Source organism: Rattus norvegicus, chromosome 1 (genome assembly GCF_036323735.1).
Source record: "Rattus norvegicus strain BN/NHsdMcwi chromosome 1, GRCr8, whole genome shotgun sequence".
NCBI lineage: Eukaryota > Metazoa > Chordata > Mammalia > Rodentia > Muridae > Rattus > Rattus norvegicus.
In genome coordinates this window covers 94,744,101-94,759,561 of record NC_086019.1, presented here as the reverse complement: position 1 = coordinate 94,759,561, position 15,461 = coordinate 94,744,101, and the positions used below count along the sequence as shown (strand labels likewise).

General features: G+C 52.8%; 1 protein-coding gene and 1 pseudogene across 2 annotated transcripts; both read left to right on the top strand.

Moving 5' to 3' along the window:
* Nucleotides 1–8,560: 8,560 nt before the first annotated feature.
* Lrfn3 (leucine rich repeat and fibronectin type III domain containing 3) lies at nt 8,561–15,247 on the top strand. Of its 2 annotated transcripts, XM_006228771.4 has the most exons (3): nt 8,561–8,698; nt 9,769–11,199; nt 14,631–15,243. In XM_006228771.4, exons 2-3 carry the CDS (start codon nt 9,785–9,787, stop codon nt 15,094–15,096), a joined length of 1,881 nt encoding a protein of 626 aa, XP_006228833.1. In that variant the 5' UTR covers nt 8,561–8,698; nt 9,769–9,784; the 3' UTR covers nt 15,097–15,243. The 2 variants fall into 2 exon arrangements, with proteins under 2 accessions (XP_006228833.1, NP_001100972.1); NM_001107502.1 differs by lacking the exon at nt 8,561–8,698 and having other exon boundaries at nt 14,631–15,247.
* Rnu2-57 (RNA, U2 small nuclear 57) lies at nt 13,819–13,999 on the top strand (annotated as a pseudogene).
* Nucleotides 15,248–15,461: the final 214 nt, after the last annotated feature.

Below are 15,461 nucleotides of genomic sequence, written 5' to 3'. Positions count from 1 at the left end.
CCAGAGGATCCAGGTTCAATTCCCAGCAACCGTATGGAGTTCACAACTGTCGGTTCACAACTTACAGTTAAGTTCCAGGGGATCTGACAACCTCCCAGAGACATACAAAACATCACTGCACATAAAGTAAAAACATATAAATCATTTAAAAGTAAGAAAAAATCTATACAAAGAAATGGCAGGGTGTTCCCCTGTGTTCTTTGCATGAATGCAAACATTTCTCCCACAGGCTTGTAGAAGGCACCTTTCCTGTTCTAGCCGGAGGCTGTTAAACTGAACCCGATGACCATTTGCATCCTGCGCCTTTGTGAAGCTGAACACAAAGCTGGGTTTTTGGGGGTTTGTTGATGTTGTTGTTGTTTTGTTTGTTTGCTTTTGTTTTGTTTTGGTTTTTTCGTTTTTTTGCTTCCCTGCATGAGTTGGCACTTGCCTGGGACCCCTCAGTCTAAGTTAGGGTGGTCACTATTGGGTAGAGGAGAACCTACCTTCTTCTTCTCTCTTGACCTCACTGTGAAGGTTAGTGTAAATAAATCTCTGGTGGCCACTCCAGACTCATGTTGAATTCATTACCGTGAAGCCCACTGGCTGGTCTTGGATGGGCATAGGAGGACATGAGCTTTATCCTCTTTTTCTTTTTCTTTCTTTCTTTCTTTCTTTCTTTCTTTCTTTCTTTCCTTAATATATATGAGTACACTGTCATTGTCTTCAGACACCAGAAGAGGGGATTAGATCCTGTTACAGGTGGCTGTGAGCCACCATGTGGTTGCTGGGAATTGAACTCAGGGCGTCTGGAGGAGCAGCCAGTGCTCTTAACCATTGAGCCATCTCTCCAGCCCCTCTCTTTTTCTTAAAACCCCTGGCTCAGAATGAGCCAAAATCCCCTTATAAAATAATGCCCTTCTTTTAACAGATTGACATCATTCATTCGTTTATTACACGTGCACACCTATGCACGAATGTGCCAGCATATGCACGTGTGTGAGTGAGCATACATACATGTGGGTACTCGTCCTTGTGGGCTTTTAGGGTCTATTATTGTTGCTGTTAAGATTTACTTGTTGGCTGCGTAGTGGTGGGCATGTGCCTTTAATCCCAGATCTCGGGAGGCAGCGATGGATGGATGTCTGTGAGTTTGAAGCCAGCCTGGTCTACAGAGTGAGTTCAAGGCTAGCCTGGTCTACAGAGTGAGTTTAAGGCCAGCCTGGTCTACAGAGAGAAACCCTGTCTCAAGAAAACCAAAACAAACCAAAACCCAAAGATTTATTTATTACTGTTTTCTCCTGTGTGTGTGTGTGTGTGTGAGTGTGTGTGTGTGTGTGTGTGTGTGTGTGTGTGTGTGTGCGCGCGTGGAGGTGACTAAGGAGTCCAGAAGAAGGAGTCAGCTCTCTTCAAGTTGTAGTTACAAGTGGCTGTAAGCCACTCAGTGTGGGTGCTGGTAACTGAACCTCAATCCTTTAGAGGAGCAGCGAGCATTTTAAATCATGGGGCCACCTCTCAACACTCTTAAGACAAAGTCTCATATAAACTGGACTGGTCTTGAATTAGTGATTTAGCAGAGGAGAACATTGAACTTGCTCTTCCTGCCTCTACCTTCTAAGTGCTGGGATTAAGACAGGCATCATTAGGGCTGGAGGATGGCTCAGCGGTTAAGAGCACTGACTGCTCTTCCAGAGGTCCTGAGTTCAGTTCCCAGCAACCACATGGTGGCTCACAACCATCTGTGATAGGCATCCAATGCTCTCTTCCGGTGTGTCTGAAGACAGCGACAGTGTACCCACATACACAAAATAAATAAATCTTAAAAAGTAGAATAAGGGGGTTGGGGATTTAGCTCAATGGTAGAGCGCTTGCCTAGGAAGCGCAAGGCCCTGGGTTCGGTCCCCAGCTCCGAAAAAAAAGAACCAAAAAAAAAAAAAGTAGAATAAGACAGGCACCATCATATCCAGTTACATGGGGTGCTGGAGCTGGAGCCCAGGACCTTATGCAGGCTAGGCAAGCACTCTGAGCTACATCTCTGGCCCCCTGTGTTTTGTGTTTTGAGACAAAGTTTCCTGCAGCCAGGCAGGCTTTGAATTTACTGTGAGGGCGACCTGGAACTCTTGATTCTCCTGCCTCCAGCTCCCAAGTTTCAGGATTGCCAGAGTGGCCATTGTGGATGTCTAGTGTTTCCTGTGGAATGGATGGAGGTGAGTGGGAGAGAGTCTTCATGTGGAGTGTTGTTCCTATGCATGTGCATGACTGCGCATGTGCTTTGTGCATGGTTGCTTGTTTCAGAGGTTCATGTCTGAGCACACACCAATGTGTGCCCCGTTTCTGAAGATATGCTAGCACGTGTACGTAGGTTCCGACGGCCCTTACAGTCCACGCCGTACAGGTGTGTGTTCTGGTGTGTACCCTGGGTAAGCCTGAACATAATGGGGCAATATCTGTGTGCACTGAACTGTGTTTGGATCAGACTCCTCGCCTCCCTCCCACCCCCAGGGCCTCCTCAGCTCTCCGCAGTTTAACCTCATTCTTTCTGCTGTTACACTGTTTCCGTCCCTGTCTCCAGATGTTGCAATTAAGCAAATGCGGCAATTAAGCAGAGTCCCCCCAAACAGCCATCCCACCAGGACCCCCTTCCGGGAACTAATGAGGGGTTATAGCACGTGCAGCCCCACATGGTCCGACGCAGGCACTGAGGGACCCCCAGGCTGCACTTGTGATGGCGTGAAGGCTCAGGCGAGCCACACACACAGCACAAGAATTCCTCTGCTTACTTGGTCTCAATGCACTGATTCCAGGAAGCCCCCCAGTTTCAGGGAATCCATAGGAGGTCCTGGACTCTGCTTATGAGACCCCCATGCCCATGCCCCTCTGCTTCCTTAGTCACGGCCTGGATCACTCTGACCCCTGCTTTGTCACCACAGGCCTCATTGTTTTGCCCTGGCTTTCCCTGTGACAGCCCTGTCCACCATGACCTTATCACAGGCTCAAGCCTCGCTAAGCCAGGTTTCTCCCATCCCAGCCCTGATGACTCTGGGCTGCCGGAAGATATGACTTCTCTCTTCTCTTTTGGGGTGTTAGTCCATTAAAGGCAGCTAGACAGAGACCTGAACTGTCCAGGTCATTGCTTTAATTGCAGCCTTGTGTTATTACTTAACTTTCTCTCTAGTGACCCAACACTTGAACAGGGCAACTTGAGAGAGGAAATACCATGACCTGGAGAGATGGCTCAGCAATTAAGAGCACCACAGGAGCGCTAGAAGGCACAAGGCACAAGGCACATCCAGCCTATGATGACCAGCCCCAGGGACCTATTTATCTCACCCAGGCCACCTTCTAATTGTCCGAGTTTCGCCACCTTCTAATTGTCCACTCAAGTACTTAGTGTTCCTGTTAGGTAGCTGTCAACTGCCTGAAACTCCAGCTCCCAGGGATCCAACACCTTCCTCTGGCCTCTACAAATCATACACATGGACACACATACACACAAATAAAAATAAAATCAAGGTGTGACAGAGATTGTGGTCCTCCCTTCTCCCCAGGGTCATTGGCCACCGGCACATGAGGACAAAGGGAGCTGAGTCGACAGTGTTTCGGACGAACCATGAGCATGAACGGAAATGACGACATTCCAGGATCAGCTGTGGTGAGACAGATCAACTTTACTCGGAGCAAACCAACGGTATAGAGTTTTGCGGAAGGGAGTAGGAATATCCAGGGCGGCAAAGGTCACTGGCAGGAGGCTAGGGTAGTGAGATGCCTCATTAGCATGGGGAGGAGGCGTTCCGGGGATCTCGGGTGCTGAATGGGTTTCTTATCAGGAGAGAGGAAGCTGAACCTGTAATCTCACCAAGGCTATGTGACGTCCTGCAAGTAGAGGGTATGGGGGTTTGGGGCTCCTCAGACAAGGTCTGAGAAGGAGAAGCCCTGTTGGTAAAGGGAGTCCGCCATTTTGCACTGAGCTCAGGGCTTTCCGTAGGTGAAGGGAGTCCGCCATTTTGCACTGAGCTCAGGGCTTTCCGTAGGTAAAGGGAGTCCGCCATTTTGTTTTGCACTGAGCTCAGGGCTTTCCGTAATGTTAGACTTTAACAGTGGAGTTTCCCGACAAGAGACAGTTCAGCTGTTATAGGCCCTGGCTGCTCTTGCAGAAGACCCGGGTTCTGCTCCCAGCATCCACTTGGTGGCTCACAGCATTTGTAACTCCAGTTCCAGGTCATCTAAAGCATGCAAGTGGTGTGTTCACATGTGTACATGCAGAGGAAACACTTGCACTTAAATCTTGTAAACACTTGTAAAAACATAAAACACTCATAAAATAAAAATAAATCAATCCTTTAAAATGAAATGAGTTTAGAGAAAAGACTTAATTTGGCCCATGATCTTAGAGAGCTCAGTATCTTGGCCCCATGTGTTTCAGCAGAACATCATGGTGGAAGGAATATTGATTGACAGGAAGCAAAGAGAAACAGCTCACATTATGGTGGACAGGAAACTTCGAGCTATAACAAGAAGGGGCAGGACAGGATACAGCCCCAGAGACAGGCTCCCAGTGACTTACTTCCTCCAGTTGTCTCTCGGATCACAGCTCCACTACTTTCTAATCAGCTACTCAAATTCTGAATCCACCAGCGGATTAGACCATTCATTAACCTGGACTACCACCAACACGCTAACCTAATTTCTTATCGGTTCTTTTAAAGACAAGATCTCCAAAATGAACTGAGAGTCACTGTGGTGTTCAGGCTGGCCTTAAACTTCCAGCAGCCTGCTTACCTCAGGCTCTCAAGTGCAGGAATTACAGATGTTAGCCACCATAGTCATCATCAATTATCATCATTATCTTCTTCTTCCTCTTCCTCTTCTTCTTCTTCTTCTTCTTCTTCTTCTTCTTCTTCTTCTTCTTCTTCTTCTTCTTCTTCTTCTTCTCCTCCTCCTCCTCCTCCTCCTCCTCCTCCTTCTTCTCTCCTCTTCCTCCTTCTCCTTCTTCTTTCCCTTTTCCCTTCCTTTCTCTTTCCACACTTTCTCCTCCTCTTCTTTTTCTCCTCCCCCTCCCCCTCCCCCCTCCTCCCCTACCCCTCTCCCTCCTCCTCCTCTCCCTCCTCCTCTCCCTCCTCCTCTCCCTCCTCCTCTCCCTCCTCCTCTCCCTCCTCCTCTTCCTCCTCCTCTTCCTCCTCTTCTTCCTCCTCCTCCTCCTCCTCCTCCTCCTCCTCCTCCTCCTCCTCCTCCTCCTCCTCCTCCTCCTCCTCCTTCACCCTGGCTGTCCTGGAACTTGCCAAGTAATCCAGGCTAGCCCTGAACTCAAAGAGATTCTCCTGCCTCTGCCTTTCCACGTGCTGGGACTAAAGGTGTACAGTAGCACACCTGGCTAATTTACTTTATTTCAGTCAGGATCTGTGAGGTCCAGGTTTCAAACCAGTCATCTTCCTGCCCAAGTCTTCTGAGAGCTGGTACTACAGGTCTGTGCCCTTACACCTGCATCTCAGGAAACATGTTTTTAAATAAAGATTTGTGGATTTTTATTCTTTTTGAGTGTTTTGCTGCTTTATTCTTTTTTTTTCTTTTTTGGTTCTTTTTTTCGGAGCTGGGGACCGAACCCAGGGCCTTGCGCTTCCTAGGTAAGCGCTCTACCACTGAGCTAAATCCCCAGCCCCATTGCTGCTTTATTCTTATGCTAGTGTCTGCCTACATGTATGTGTGTGTGCGCACCATGTCCATGCCTGGTGCCTGCAGAGGCCAGAAGAGGGCGCCCGATCCCTGAGTGCTGGAGAGGAAACCTGGGTCCTCTAGTTCTCTTACCCGCTGAGCCATTTCTTTAGGCACTCACGAGCATTTCCAAATCCAATCAGACTAGCACTCAAAACGGACCATCACAAGTGTTAACTACCATAACCGTGGCCAGATAACCGCAGTAACTGCCGAGCGTATTGCAGCCTCCTTGCCTCTGTCTCCCTGCTCCTGGCATATGTTCCTGGCATCCCCATTGCGGATGTCCCTGGTTTATCCCAGTGAGCCTCCAAAGGTAGCACCCAGATCGGCAACAGTGGTTTTGCAATCCTGATATGTTCTGAAGATTCCTTAAAGTTCTCCAGCTGAACTGAGCCTCCACATGCCAAAAACGTTACTGCATTGCCCCCAAAGCACTTCTGTATTCTTTCTCTTTCCTACCGAACTCTTCTCTCCCCTCTGCCTCGGTTTCCTGGTATCAACCCCCAGATCCACCAGTTCCACTGAATTCTCCTACTCTCGGGATAACCTCCATGTCTGGCCCAATCCCACCACCCCTGCAGTCTCTGAAGCTTCTGCAGCCTTTTCCTGGGCTTTCGAGTGTCCGGTACCCACTGTGCTGAGCCAAGAGCCCTGATGAACTTTGCTAATGATCTGGAAAGGCAGACCCCAGGGCCGAGTTAATTTTAGCTGCAATTTTTCATTAGACATAAGTGGAAGGGGCCAAAAGTGTATTGTGAAACCTACGGCAGAACTCAGAAACCGCTGGGGTAGGTGGGCATCCACGTGCCACCTCCAAGGTCACGCTGTTCCTCTGTTCAGATGGTTTCTTAGCTCTATGCCCACCTCGGGTCACACAGGCCGGGTCTCCTTTGCAATAGGGCTTCTGGAAGAACACACTTATGCTCACATCCACGTTCCTAGGCAAGGCTTGTGGGCCATTACCCACACCCCTCCTCCTGAAACACTATCTGTAGGAGAGTGTGGGACCACTCACCTTTCCCACTTTGTCCCCTCCTGTCTCTCCCCTTGAGGTGTGTGTTAGCGCAAGTCCAACCAGGGTCTACTGTGGGAATAAGAAGAGACAAGATGAGACAGCAGACTCATTTCCCTCGGTTAACCTGTCCAGCCTCCTGACTCTGACCCATTTCCTATCTTCTCTCCCTCTCCCCCTCAGGACCTCTGCTCTGGGTGTCTTGAGCTCCAACTCTAATCCGAGGTCATAGTGTCAACTTTCCTCCTTCCAATCGGCGAAACGACCCCTTCTGGCTTAAAAGAACAAACCTGTTACTGGACAGAACTAGGGACAGACTTCCTGGGAAGGTGGTGCTGAGACAGAGGGGCAGAAGACAGCGGGCATGGAGAGTGGTGGCCATGTACAAGGATATGAATGAAGACTGGAGTGTCCAGTGCTGCATGTGGGGCGGAGGAGAGAGACGAGAGAGATGGAGAGATGGATAGCATGTCTCTGACTTGTCCTTGCTCCTCGTCTCTATTTCTGAGTCTTTCTCTGTCTCTCTGTATTCCCCTCTCCGATGTATTTCTGTATCGCCCTTTCTACTCCACTCTCTCATCCGAAGCCTATCCATCCTTTTAGTCTCTCTCATCGGTTCCAGTTCTGTGTCTTTGCCTCAGTGTCTGTCCGTCTTTATTCAGGGATATTCTTATGCCCAGCAGCTCCAGGGCGTCTCCATGGTAGGTGGTGCTAGGGGCGCGTCTTTGAGAGAAGGGAGGAGGGAGGAGGGAGGAGGGAGGAGGGGGCTGCCTACGCCTTTAAGCAAGCGCGCGCGCGGGGCCTGCGCCTTTAAGCGCGAGCACGCGCACGGCCCTGGGTTCCCGGCGAGGAGGCCGCGGGAGCACCCGGACCCGGCCCGCCTGCCCGGCCCCCGCCCGGCCCCCGCCCCGGCCCCGGCGGGGGAGGGGTCTCTGAACGCGACCCCTCCCCCCTGCGCCCCCGCCTGCCTTGCGGTGCCCGGGTTCCCGCGTGGCCCTGTCTGTCTGTCCGTCTGTCCGCGCCCAGGCCTCGCCCCACCCTGGCCCTAGAGCTGCCCCGCTGCCCCCCTACCCGCCACAGCAGACCCCCTCTTTCTGGGCCAGTCTCCTCTACAGGCCACGAACCCAATCGCGCCATTGCTGCCCCAGACCGTCGGCCGGCACCCCGACATCGGGGGCGCTTGCAGCCGGCGATCAGATCCAGATATTCTGAAACCCCCGAGCGTGGGACCCTGATTTGGGATCAGCACCCTGAGCTCCTGCCATGGAACCCTAAGACCCGGACCTTGAACCTCAATATCTGGGGCTGGAATCCCGACATCCGTCTCTGGGACCCCAAGATTTGGAAACTGAACCCCACGATTTTGAAGCATGGACCCCAATATTTGGACCGGGGACCCCAAGATTTGGCATCTAAGGCCCCAAATTTGGAGCTGAACTCTGAATTGTCTGGCTGATACGTTGACATCTGGGAGCGAATTCCCAAATCTATACCTGGGACCCCACTATTTGGGGAGAGAAACCCTGGGATTTAGGCCTTCAATTCCAAGGTTTGAACTGTGGGATTCCGAGGGGCCTGAAGTACTTGCTGCAGACCTGAGTGTTGAAATCTGGGGCTAGAGACCTCCAAGTCTTGACTCAGCACCTACTATCTGAACAGGATCCCAATTTCGATGCCAGGACTGGACGTGGGCTTCAGACCCTAAACTTCCCCATCTGGCTGTTTGTTATCTCAAGTCTGGCACTGAGAGAGATCTTAAAGAGCCACTGGGGTCTTGATTTCTAAAGCTGGACTCTAGAGGCCCAGTTTTTATGTTCTGGGACCCCAAGAATCAAGTTTGGAGACGCTGTAACCACAGACTGGATCTGGGACATGACAGTTCCTTCCCCAAGGCCCTGGGGACAGGGAAGGCTTGACCAGATGCCCCCTCCAGAGTTCTGACCTCACCCCCTTGGAGCCTGAGGACTCTGCTCCCTGGGGTAGCTTCCAGTTCAGGTAAGGCCATTGAGAGATACCCATGGTGGGAAGGGACTTGGGGTGGGGGTGGGGTTTCTTGGGCTACAGGTGGAAGTAGGTAAGTGCCAGGTGCCCTGTGGCATTCTAAACCATTTTCATGTGTGTCCCCAACACTCTCTGGGCACATGGCCCCTCTCTGACCTCTTTGAGGAGATTCTAGATCTCGATGTCACCAGGGGTCTAGCTTCTGACTGTCTGGCCATCTCAGCATCCTTCTAACCCCCTTTCTCTCCACTTCTCCTCCTAGTGATAGTTTCTGCTTTGCTCTCTGAGCCGCCTTGACACCCTTGTCCACTGCCCTGATATTCTCCAGTCACATCTGCTCACAGCCTCTCTCGATGACACTTCTGTGTGTCTCTCATCCACTGGCTTTCTCAACCTTTGCCTACTCCTGACTCTTCTCCTGGGTCTGTGACCATTCCTAGCCATATCTAACACCCTCTGGTCTTCTCCCAGCTACCCTGTCCTCTCCTGCCGTTTCCTTCGTCCACCTCGCACCATCTCTCTTCTCTCCCTCCTACCCTGCGCTAACTCCCGCTCTACCCCCACTTGGCTGCCTTTCTACCCATGCTCCACCTCTCTCCACAGCCTTTTCTCTGACCAGTTGTCCTGGTCCCCTGCTGACTCTGGTGTATCTGTCCTTTCTCCTCTCTCTGGTTTTCTTACTGGCTTTTGACCAGGTCAAAACTCTTTTGTCTCTTTGTCCAGACCTAGAAGGACCACTCCAACCTGCTCCCCCATCTTGGTTCAGTTTCCCTCTTTAGTCATGCCTGACCTCTACTGATTGATGATCCTTGCCAACTGCCCGCCTCTTCTCTGTGGCTGTATCTAGACCTATTGCTTACTTCCTCTCCACCTTGACCATCTGGCCTAGCCTCTGCCCACCTGTGCCCATCTCTAGCCAGCTTTCTAACCATCATGGCTCCTGGTTGACTCTCTGAGCCTTCATAACACATCTCTGACACCCCACCCCACCACCATCCCTGCTTCTCTGAGCATATATGACCATCTCTCCTGGCTTCTGGTCCTAACACTTCCCTTCTCTACAGGCCACCCCTGCCCGCGATGGCCGTCCTTCCACTACTCCTTTGCCTGCTACCGCTGGCCCCCGCCTCATCTCCACCCCAGCCGGCCACATCCAGCCCCTGCCCCCGCCGTTGCCGCTGCCAGACCCAGTCGCTGCCCCTAAGCGTGTTGTGCCCAGGGGCGGGCCTTCTGTTCGTGCCGCCATCACTGGATCGCCGCGCAGCGGAGTTGCGCCTGGCAGACAACTTCATCGCGGCAGTGCGTCGTCGAGACCTGGCCAACATGACAGGCCTGCTGCATTTGAGCTTATCTAGAAACACCATCCGCCATGTGGCAGCTGGCGCCTTCGCCGACCTACGTGCCCTGCGTGCCCTGCACCTAGATGGCAATAGACTGACCTCGCTGGGCGAGGGTCAGCTGCGCGGCTTAGTCAACTTGCGCCACCTCATCTTGAGCAACAACCAGCTAGCAGCCCTGGCAGCTGGTGCACTAGACGACTGTGCCGAGACCCTGGAGGACCTCGATCTCTCTTATAATAACCTTGAGCAGCTGCCCTGGGAGGCTTTGGGTCGCCTGGGCAATGTCAACACGTTGGGCCTTGACCACAATTTGTTGGCTTCGGTGCCTGCTGGAGCCTTTTCCCGCCTGCACAAGTTGGCGCGACTGGACATGACCTCCAACCGCCTGACCACCATTCCTCCTGACCCACTCTTTTCCCGCCTGCCACTGCTTGCCCGGCCTAGAGGCTCACCAGCCTCTGCTCTGGTGCTGGCCTTCGGGGGAAACCCCCTGCATTGCAACTGTGAACTGGTGTGGCTGCGGCGCCTGGCTCGGGAAGACGACCTCGAGGCCTGTGCCTCACCACCCGCTCTGGGGGGCCGCTACTTCTGGGCCGTGGGTGAGGAGGAGTTTGTGTGTGAGCCACCCGTGGTGACCCACCGCTCACCTCCCCTGGCAGTGCCCGCAGGTCGGCCAGCTGCCCTGCGATGCCGGGCAGTAGGGGACCCAGAGCCACGAGTGCGTTGGGTATCACCCCAGGGTCGGCTGCTGGGCAACTCCAGCCGTGCCCGTGCCTTCCCTAATGGGACCCTGGAGCTACTGGTCACTGAGCCAGAAGATGGTGGTACATTCACTTGCATTGCAGCCAATGCTGCTGGCGAGGCCACTGCTGCTGTTGAGCTGACCGTGGGTCCCCCTCCACCTCCCCAGCTAGCCAATAGCACCAGCTGTGACCCCCCGCGGGACGGGGAACCCGACGCCCTCACCCCGCCCTCTGCGGCTTCGGCCTCCGCCAAAGTGGCCGACACCGTGGCCCCTACCGACCGTGGTGTCCAAGTGACTGAGCATGGGGCCACAGCAGCTCTTGTCCAGTGGCCAGATCAACGGCCCGTCCCAGGCATCCGCATGTACCAGATCCAGTACAACAGCTCTGCCGACGACATCCTCGTTTACAGGTGCAGGGGCTTGGCAGTGGGGGAGTGAGGTGGGAGGTGGGGGGGAGCAGGGCATTGTGGGCCCACCCAGGAACACCCCTTGTGAGCCACTTCAAGGAAATAACACCGTAGGGTCCAAAGGAAATCAGAACGTGAAGGCAAACGAGATCAGGCAGCGATGATAACCTCGGATGGGCAGAAAGGGTAAAAGAAATAAAGGGCAGATGTGGCGAAGGCATCTGAGTCGAGGAGGGTAAATCAACCAGACAGCAGGCCAACAAGCTCAACCGAGGACAATGAGTTAGGAAAAAAAAAAATCAGGCTGCAGAGGTAGAAAGAAACAAGGCTGAGAAAATTAATGGTAACAAACATATAAAGAAATCAGGCATCGAGGGAGAAAGATCAGGCCAAACGAATAAAAAGTGAATGGTTAGCGGTGGTTCCAGTGTAGTTCACGTAGAGTATACAATGGCAAGCACATGGCCCCGGGGTTAAGCCCCGCACTGAAGAAAGAGAAAGTTAATGAGGTTATGGGAGGCCAAAAACAATTTTTATCAGGAAGTTTGGCTTTTCACGGGAGGCTACAATAGGGATCTGCAAGAGGTTGAATCAGGGTTGTGACAGATTCAGGGCCAGCCTGGTCTACATAGGGAGTTTGAAGAGATTTATAGTAAACACTGTCTGGGGGAGGGGAGGAGAAGGAGAAAAGGAGGGGGATGTACAGAGATGGCAGCAAAAGACAAATGAGGTAGGCAGGGGAAATAGGGGTGAAGGTTAAGTGGGAAATTGGGGGTAGGAGGCTAAATAGAGTGTAGGTCTTTTGTCCATGCAGAATGAGCCCTACCCGTCAGAGTTCTGGTTAGAGTAACATCCTAATTTTTGGTTTGCTAAATCAAATCTAAGCTAGGTCAGGCGTGTCGATGCACGGCTGTCTGTCTTCCCAGCTCTCAAGCGGTTGAGACAGGAGGATAGCAAGTCCAGGGGCATCCTGGACTATACAGCCAGACCTTGTCTCAAAATCCAAATGAGCAGCAGCCTGGTGCACTATGTGGGCAGAAATACCCACCCTGATGCTCCTGTCTCCCAGGGCTGCAAACTCAAAGCCTGGAGTTTACACACTTTGAAAGGGCAGTCAGTGTAGCTTCCAGCTGCAAGCCCGCTAGCACGTCGTCCGTCTGCCGTGACCACAAGTGGATAGAAGTGGTGGTGGCTGACACTCCCCACCAAAGTCTGACCTTGTATAGGCAGCTGTGGGTGACTCCCTGTCCGAGACACCAGGCTGGGCCCGGAGAACAGCCCCAAAATGACTGACTTTCCACAGACTGGGTTAGCACCTTGCAAACCCAGTGCCTGGATTCCCCCCCTTTCCTGGCCATACATCTTGTTCCCATCTTCTCAATCCTAATCCCACTCTCTGTCTCCCTCCCTCTCCCCCTTCTTCCCTCCCCTCTTCTGTTTTAGACTAGAGCTCATCTAGCCCTGGCTGGCTTCAAACTGGCCATGTAAGTCAAGGATGACACTGAATCCTGAACCCTCCTGCCTTCACCTCCCCATCTACAGGCTACCACATGTGGCTTCTCCACTCCTTTTTTGAGACATTATTCAGGAGATTGCATGGAGGGTGGGCCACCTTGCCTGGTGGGGAGTGGGACAGTCTGGAGACAGCCACCTTGTCATTGTGGGTGTCCTCATGTTGCTCTCCTTAAAGCAGTGTAGGAATAAAACAGACTCTAAAACTGGCCCAGTCTCCATCAGGGCACCCCGAGGTGAAAGGACCATGTAGAATTAGGTGAGAGAGGCAGAGAAAACTGAGAGTGTAGTGGGCTCAGATCTCAATCTCAGTCCTGGAGAGACTTGAGGCAAGGGATTGAGAGTTCCAGGTCAACGTGGGAGCTACATAGACAGCCTGTCCCAACACACACACTCTCACACACTCACTCACACACAGACCACATACACACTCACACCATACACACACTCACACCACACACATACTCACACACACTCTCACATACTCACTTATACACACTTTCTCACACACTCACACACACTTTCTCACACACTCTCACACACTCACACCACATACACACTCACACCACATACTCACACCACATACACACTCAAACCACATACACACTCAAACCATATACACACTAACACCATACATACACACACTCACACACGCTCTCACACACTCACTTATACACTCTCACACACACTACACACTCACACACACACCTGTGCACAGACATGCAGCCACATGCATGCACACACGTACTTGCACACACATGTGCACACAGGTACCACACACACACACACGGGTAAGGCTAAACAGAAACTGGAGAACACTGTAGAGATGGTGATGGTAACAAGGTACTGGGACTGGAGGGAAACTCACTGGCAAGCTGGAAGGAAAGGCGGCAGCAGAGGTAGCGGGGATCAGTGGTTAGGGTAGAGGGGTTCAGGGGCTGCACGCTGGGGAAATGTAAAGGAACTGGGTAGGGGAATTAGTGCCGAACAGAAGTCAGTCAGCCAAGCATGAGGTGCATGGCTATAACTCGGAGTTACAGGGAGGACCGTCAGGAGTCCAAGCCAGCCTTGGCTAAGCTCCCTGAGACCCTGTCCTGAAACAAACAACCAATCACTTCCCTGCCTTGTGGCTAACTGAGTGCAGTATCAGCTCTTACCAGGTTAATATCGGATATGTCCTGTCCGAGGACAATATATTAAATGGATTTTGGAGCTGGAGGTGGAACAGCGGGTTGCTGTCCCCACAACACTCACTGACCTGGTGTTGTAGTCCAGGAATGGTGCCCCCACCTCAAGGGCATAAAGCAAACAGAAGCAAAACGGGAGTCCCAGGGAGATCGTCTGGCAGAAAGATGGCTGGAGGCTAGAGAAAGGGGCCATTGGTCAGGTGTATTGTTAAAATGGTTCTGCTGCAGCACTCCGGAGGCTGAGGCAGGGCCTTCACAAGATACCAGCCAGCCTTGGCTACCTAGCAAGACTGCGGGGGTTGGGGGTAGAAATCAGACGAGGTTAGAGCAAAGCTGAGGGGTGAGTTTCGGTAGTGAGGCTGAGGGCTTGGCTGAACAGGGCAGGAGGTTAGGTGCTAAAAGGGCCTTGAGGGACGCTATGAGCTCCCTAAAAGGCTTAGAGAAGAAATCTCTCAAAGAGGAATGGAATATCTTAGGCTTCAGAGAAATAGGGTGTGAGATCCACAGGTGCTCAAAATAGGGAGTTTGTGTGGGAGGATGAAGTTGGCTAGCCCACTGGACGGACATACTAGGTGTTAGCTAAGCAAAGTAAGTCAGGGTGCTGATTAGGAAACGGGGGTGCAATGGGGCAGCCCGACTGCAGGGAACTTAGCTGGAAGGAGGCACAGGGTGAGGACGGGTGGAGCATGGGTACTGGGTGACCACAGTCCTGACCCCATCTGCCGCTCTCCCCAGGATGATCCCAGCGGACAGTCGCTCCTTCCTGCTGACTGACCTGGCGTCAGGCCGTACCTATGATCTGTGTGTGCTCGCAGTTTATGAGGACAGTGCCACCGGGCTAACAGCCACACGGCCCGTGGGCTGCGCTCGGTTCTCCACGGAGCCTGCACTTCGGCCTTGTGCTGCACCACACGCACCGTTCCTGGGCGGCACCATGATTATTGCGCTGGGAGGTGTCATCGTCGCTTCTGTTCTGGTCTTCATTTTCGTGCTACTTCTACGCTACAAGGTGCACGGAGTCCAACCGCCGGGCAAGGCCAAGGCCACAGCACCTGTCAGCAGCGTTTGCTCCCAGACCAACGGAGCCCTCGGCCCCGTGCCCAGTGCGCCTGCCCCTGAGCCTGCTGCACCAAGGGCCCATACTGTGGTCCAATTGGACTGTGAGCCCTGGGGGCCCAGTCACGAACCTGCAGGACCCTAGCCGAGGGCCCACCTCTATGGTTCCTCTGGATCCAGACATCCCTCGGGACCTGGCCTCAGACTCACCAAATTGCTCACGGTTTTTAAAACTCTGATGGGGAGGGTGTCGGGGTCACCGGGGCACAACAAGAAAGTCCTATTTTTCTAAGTTTGGGCTGTGCCCTTGCCCTTGTCTCTGTCTGTGGGGACTGAGTGGTGCTGCAGAGGGGAGGGGGAGGAGCGGGGTTGAGGAAGCTCCTCCCGAGGAAGGCACTTCCTGTAGTTCAGCTTGAGGTCTCTGCAGAGGAGTTTAGGATAGTCATCTATAGTCATCCATTCAGACAACAGATGTTCTGGGGACCGTGCTGTGTTGTGTCTTGTGCTGAG

What these genes read in the sequence shown, in the direction of transcription:
- Lrfn3 (NM_001107502.1), top strand. Translation starts at nt 9,785, where the DNA reads ATGGCCGTCCTTCCACTACTCCTTTGCCTGCTACCGCTGGCCCCCGCC. An exon ending in GACGACATCCTCGTTTACAG is followed by an intron (nt 11,200 to 14,630) that starts GTGCAGGGGCTT and finishes CGCTCTCCCCAG; the next exon opens with GATGATCCCAGCGGACAGTC.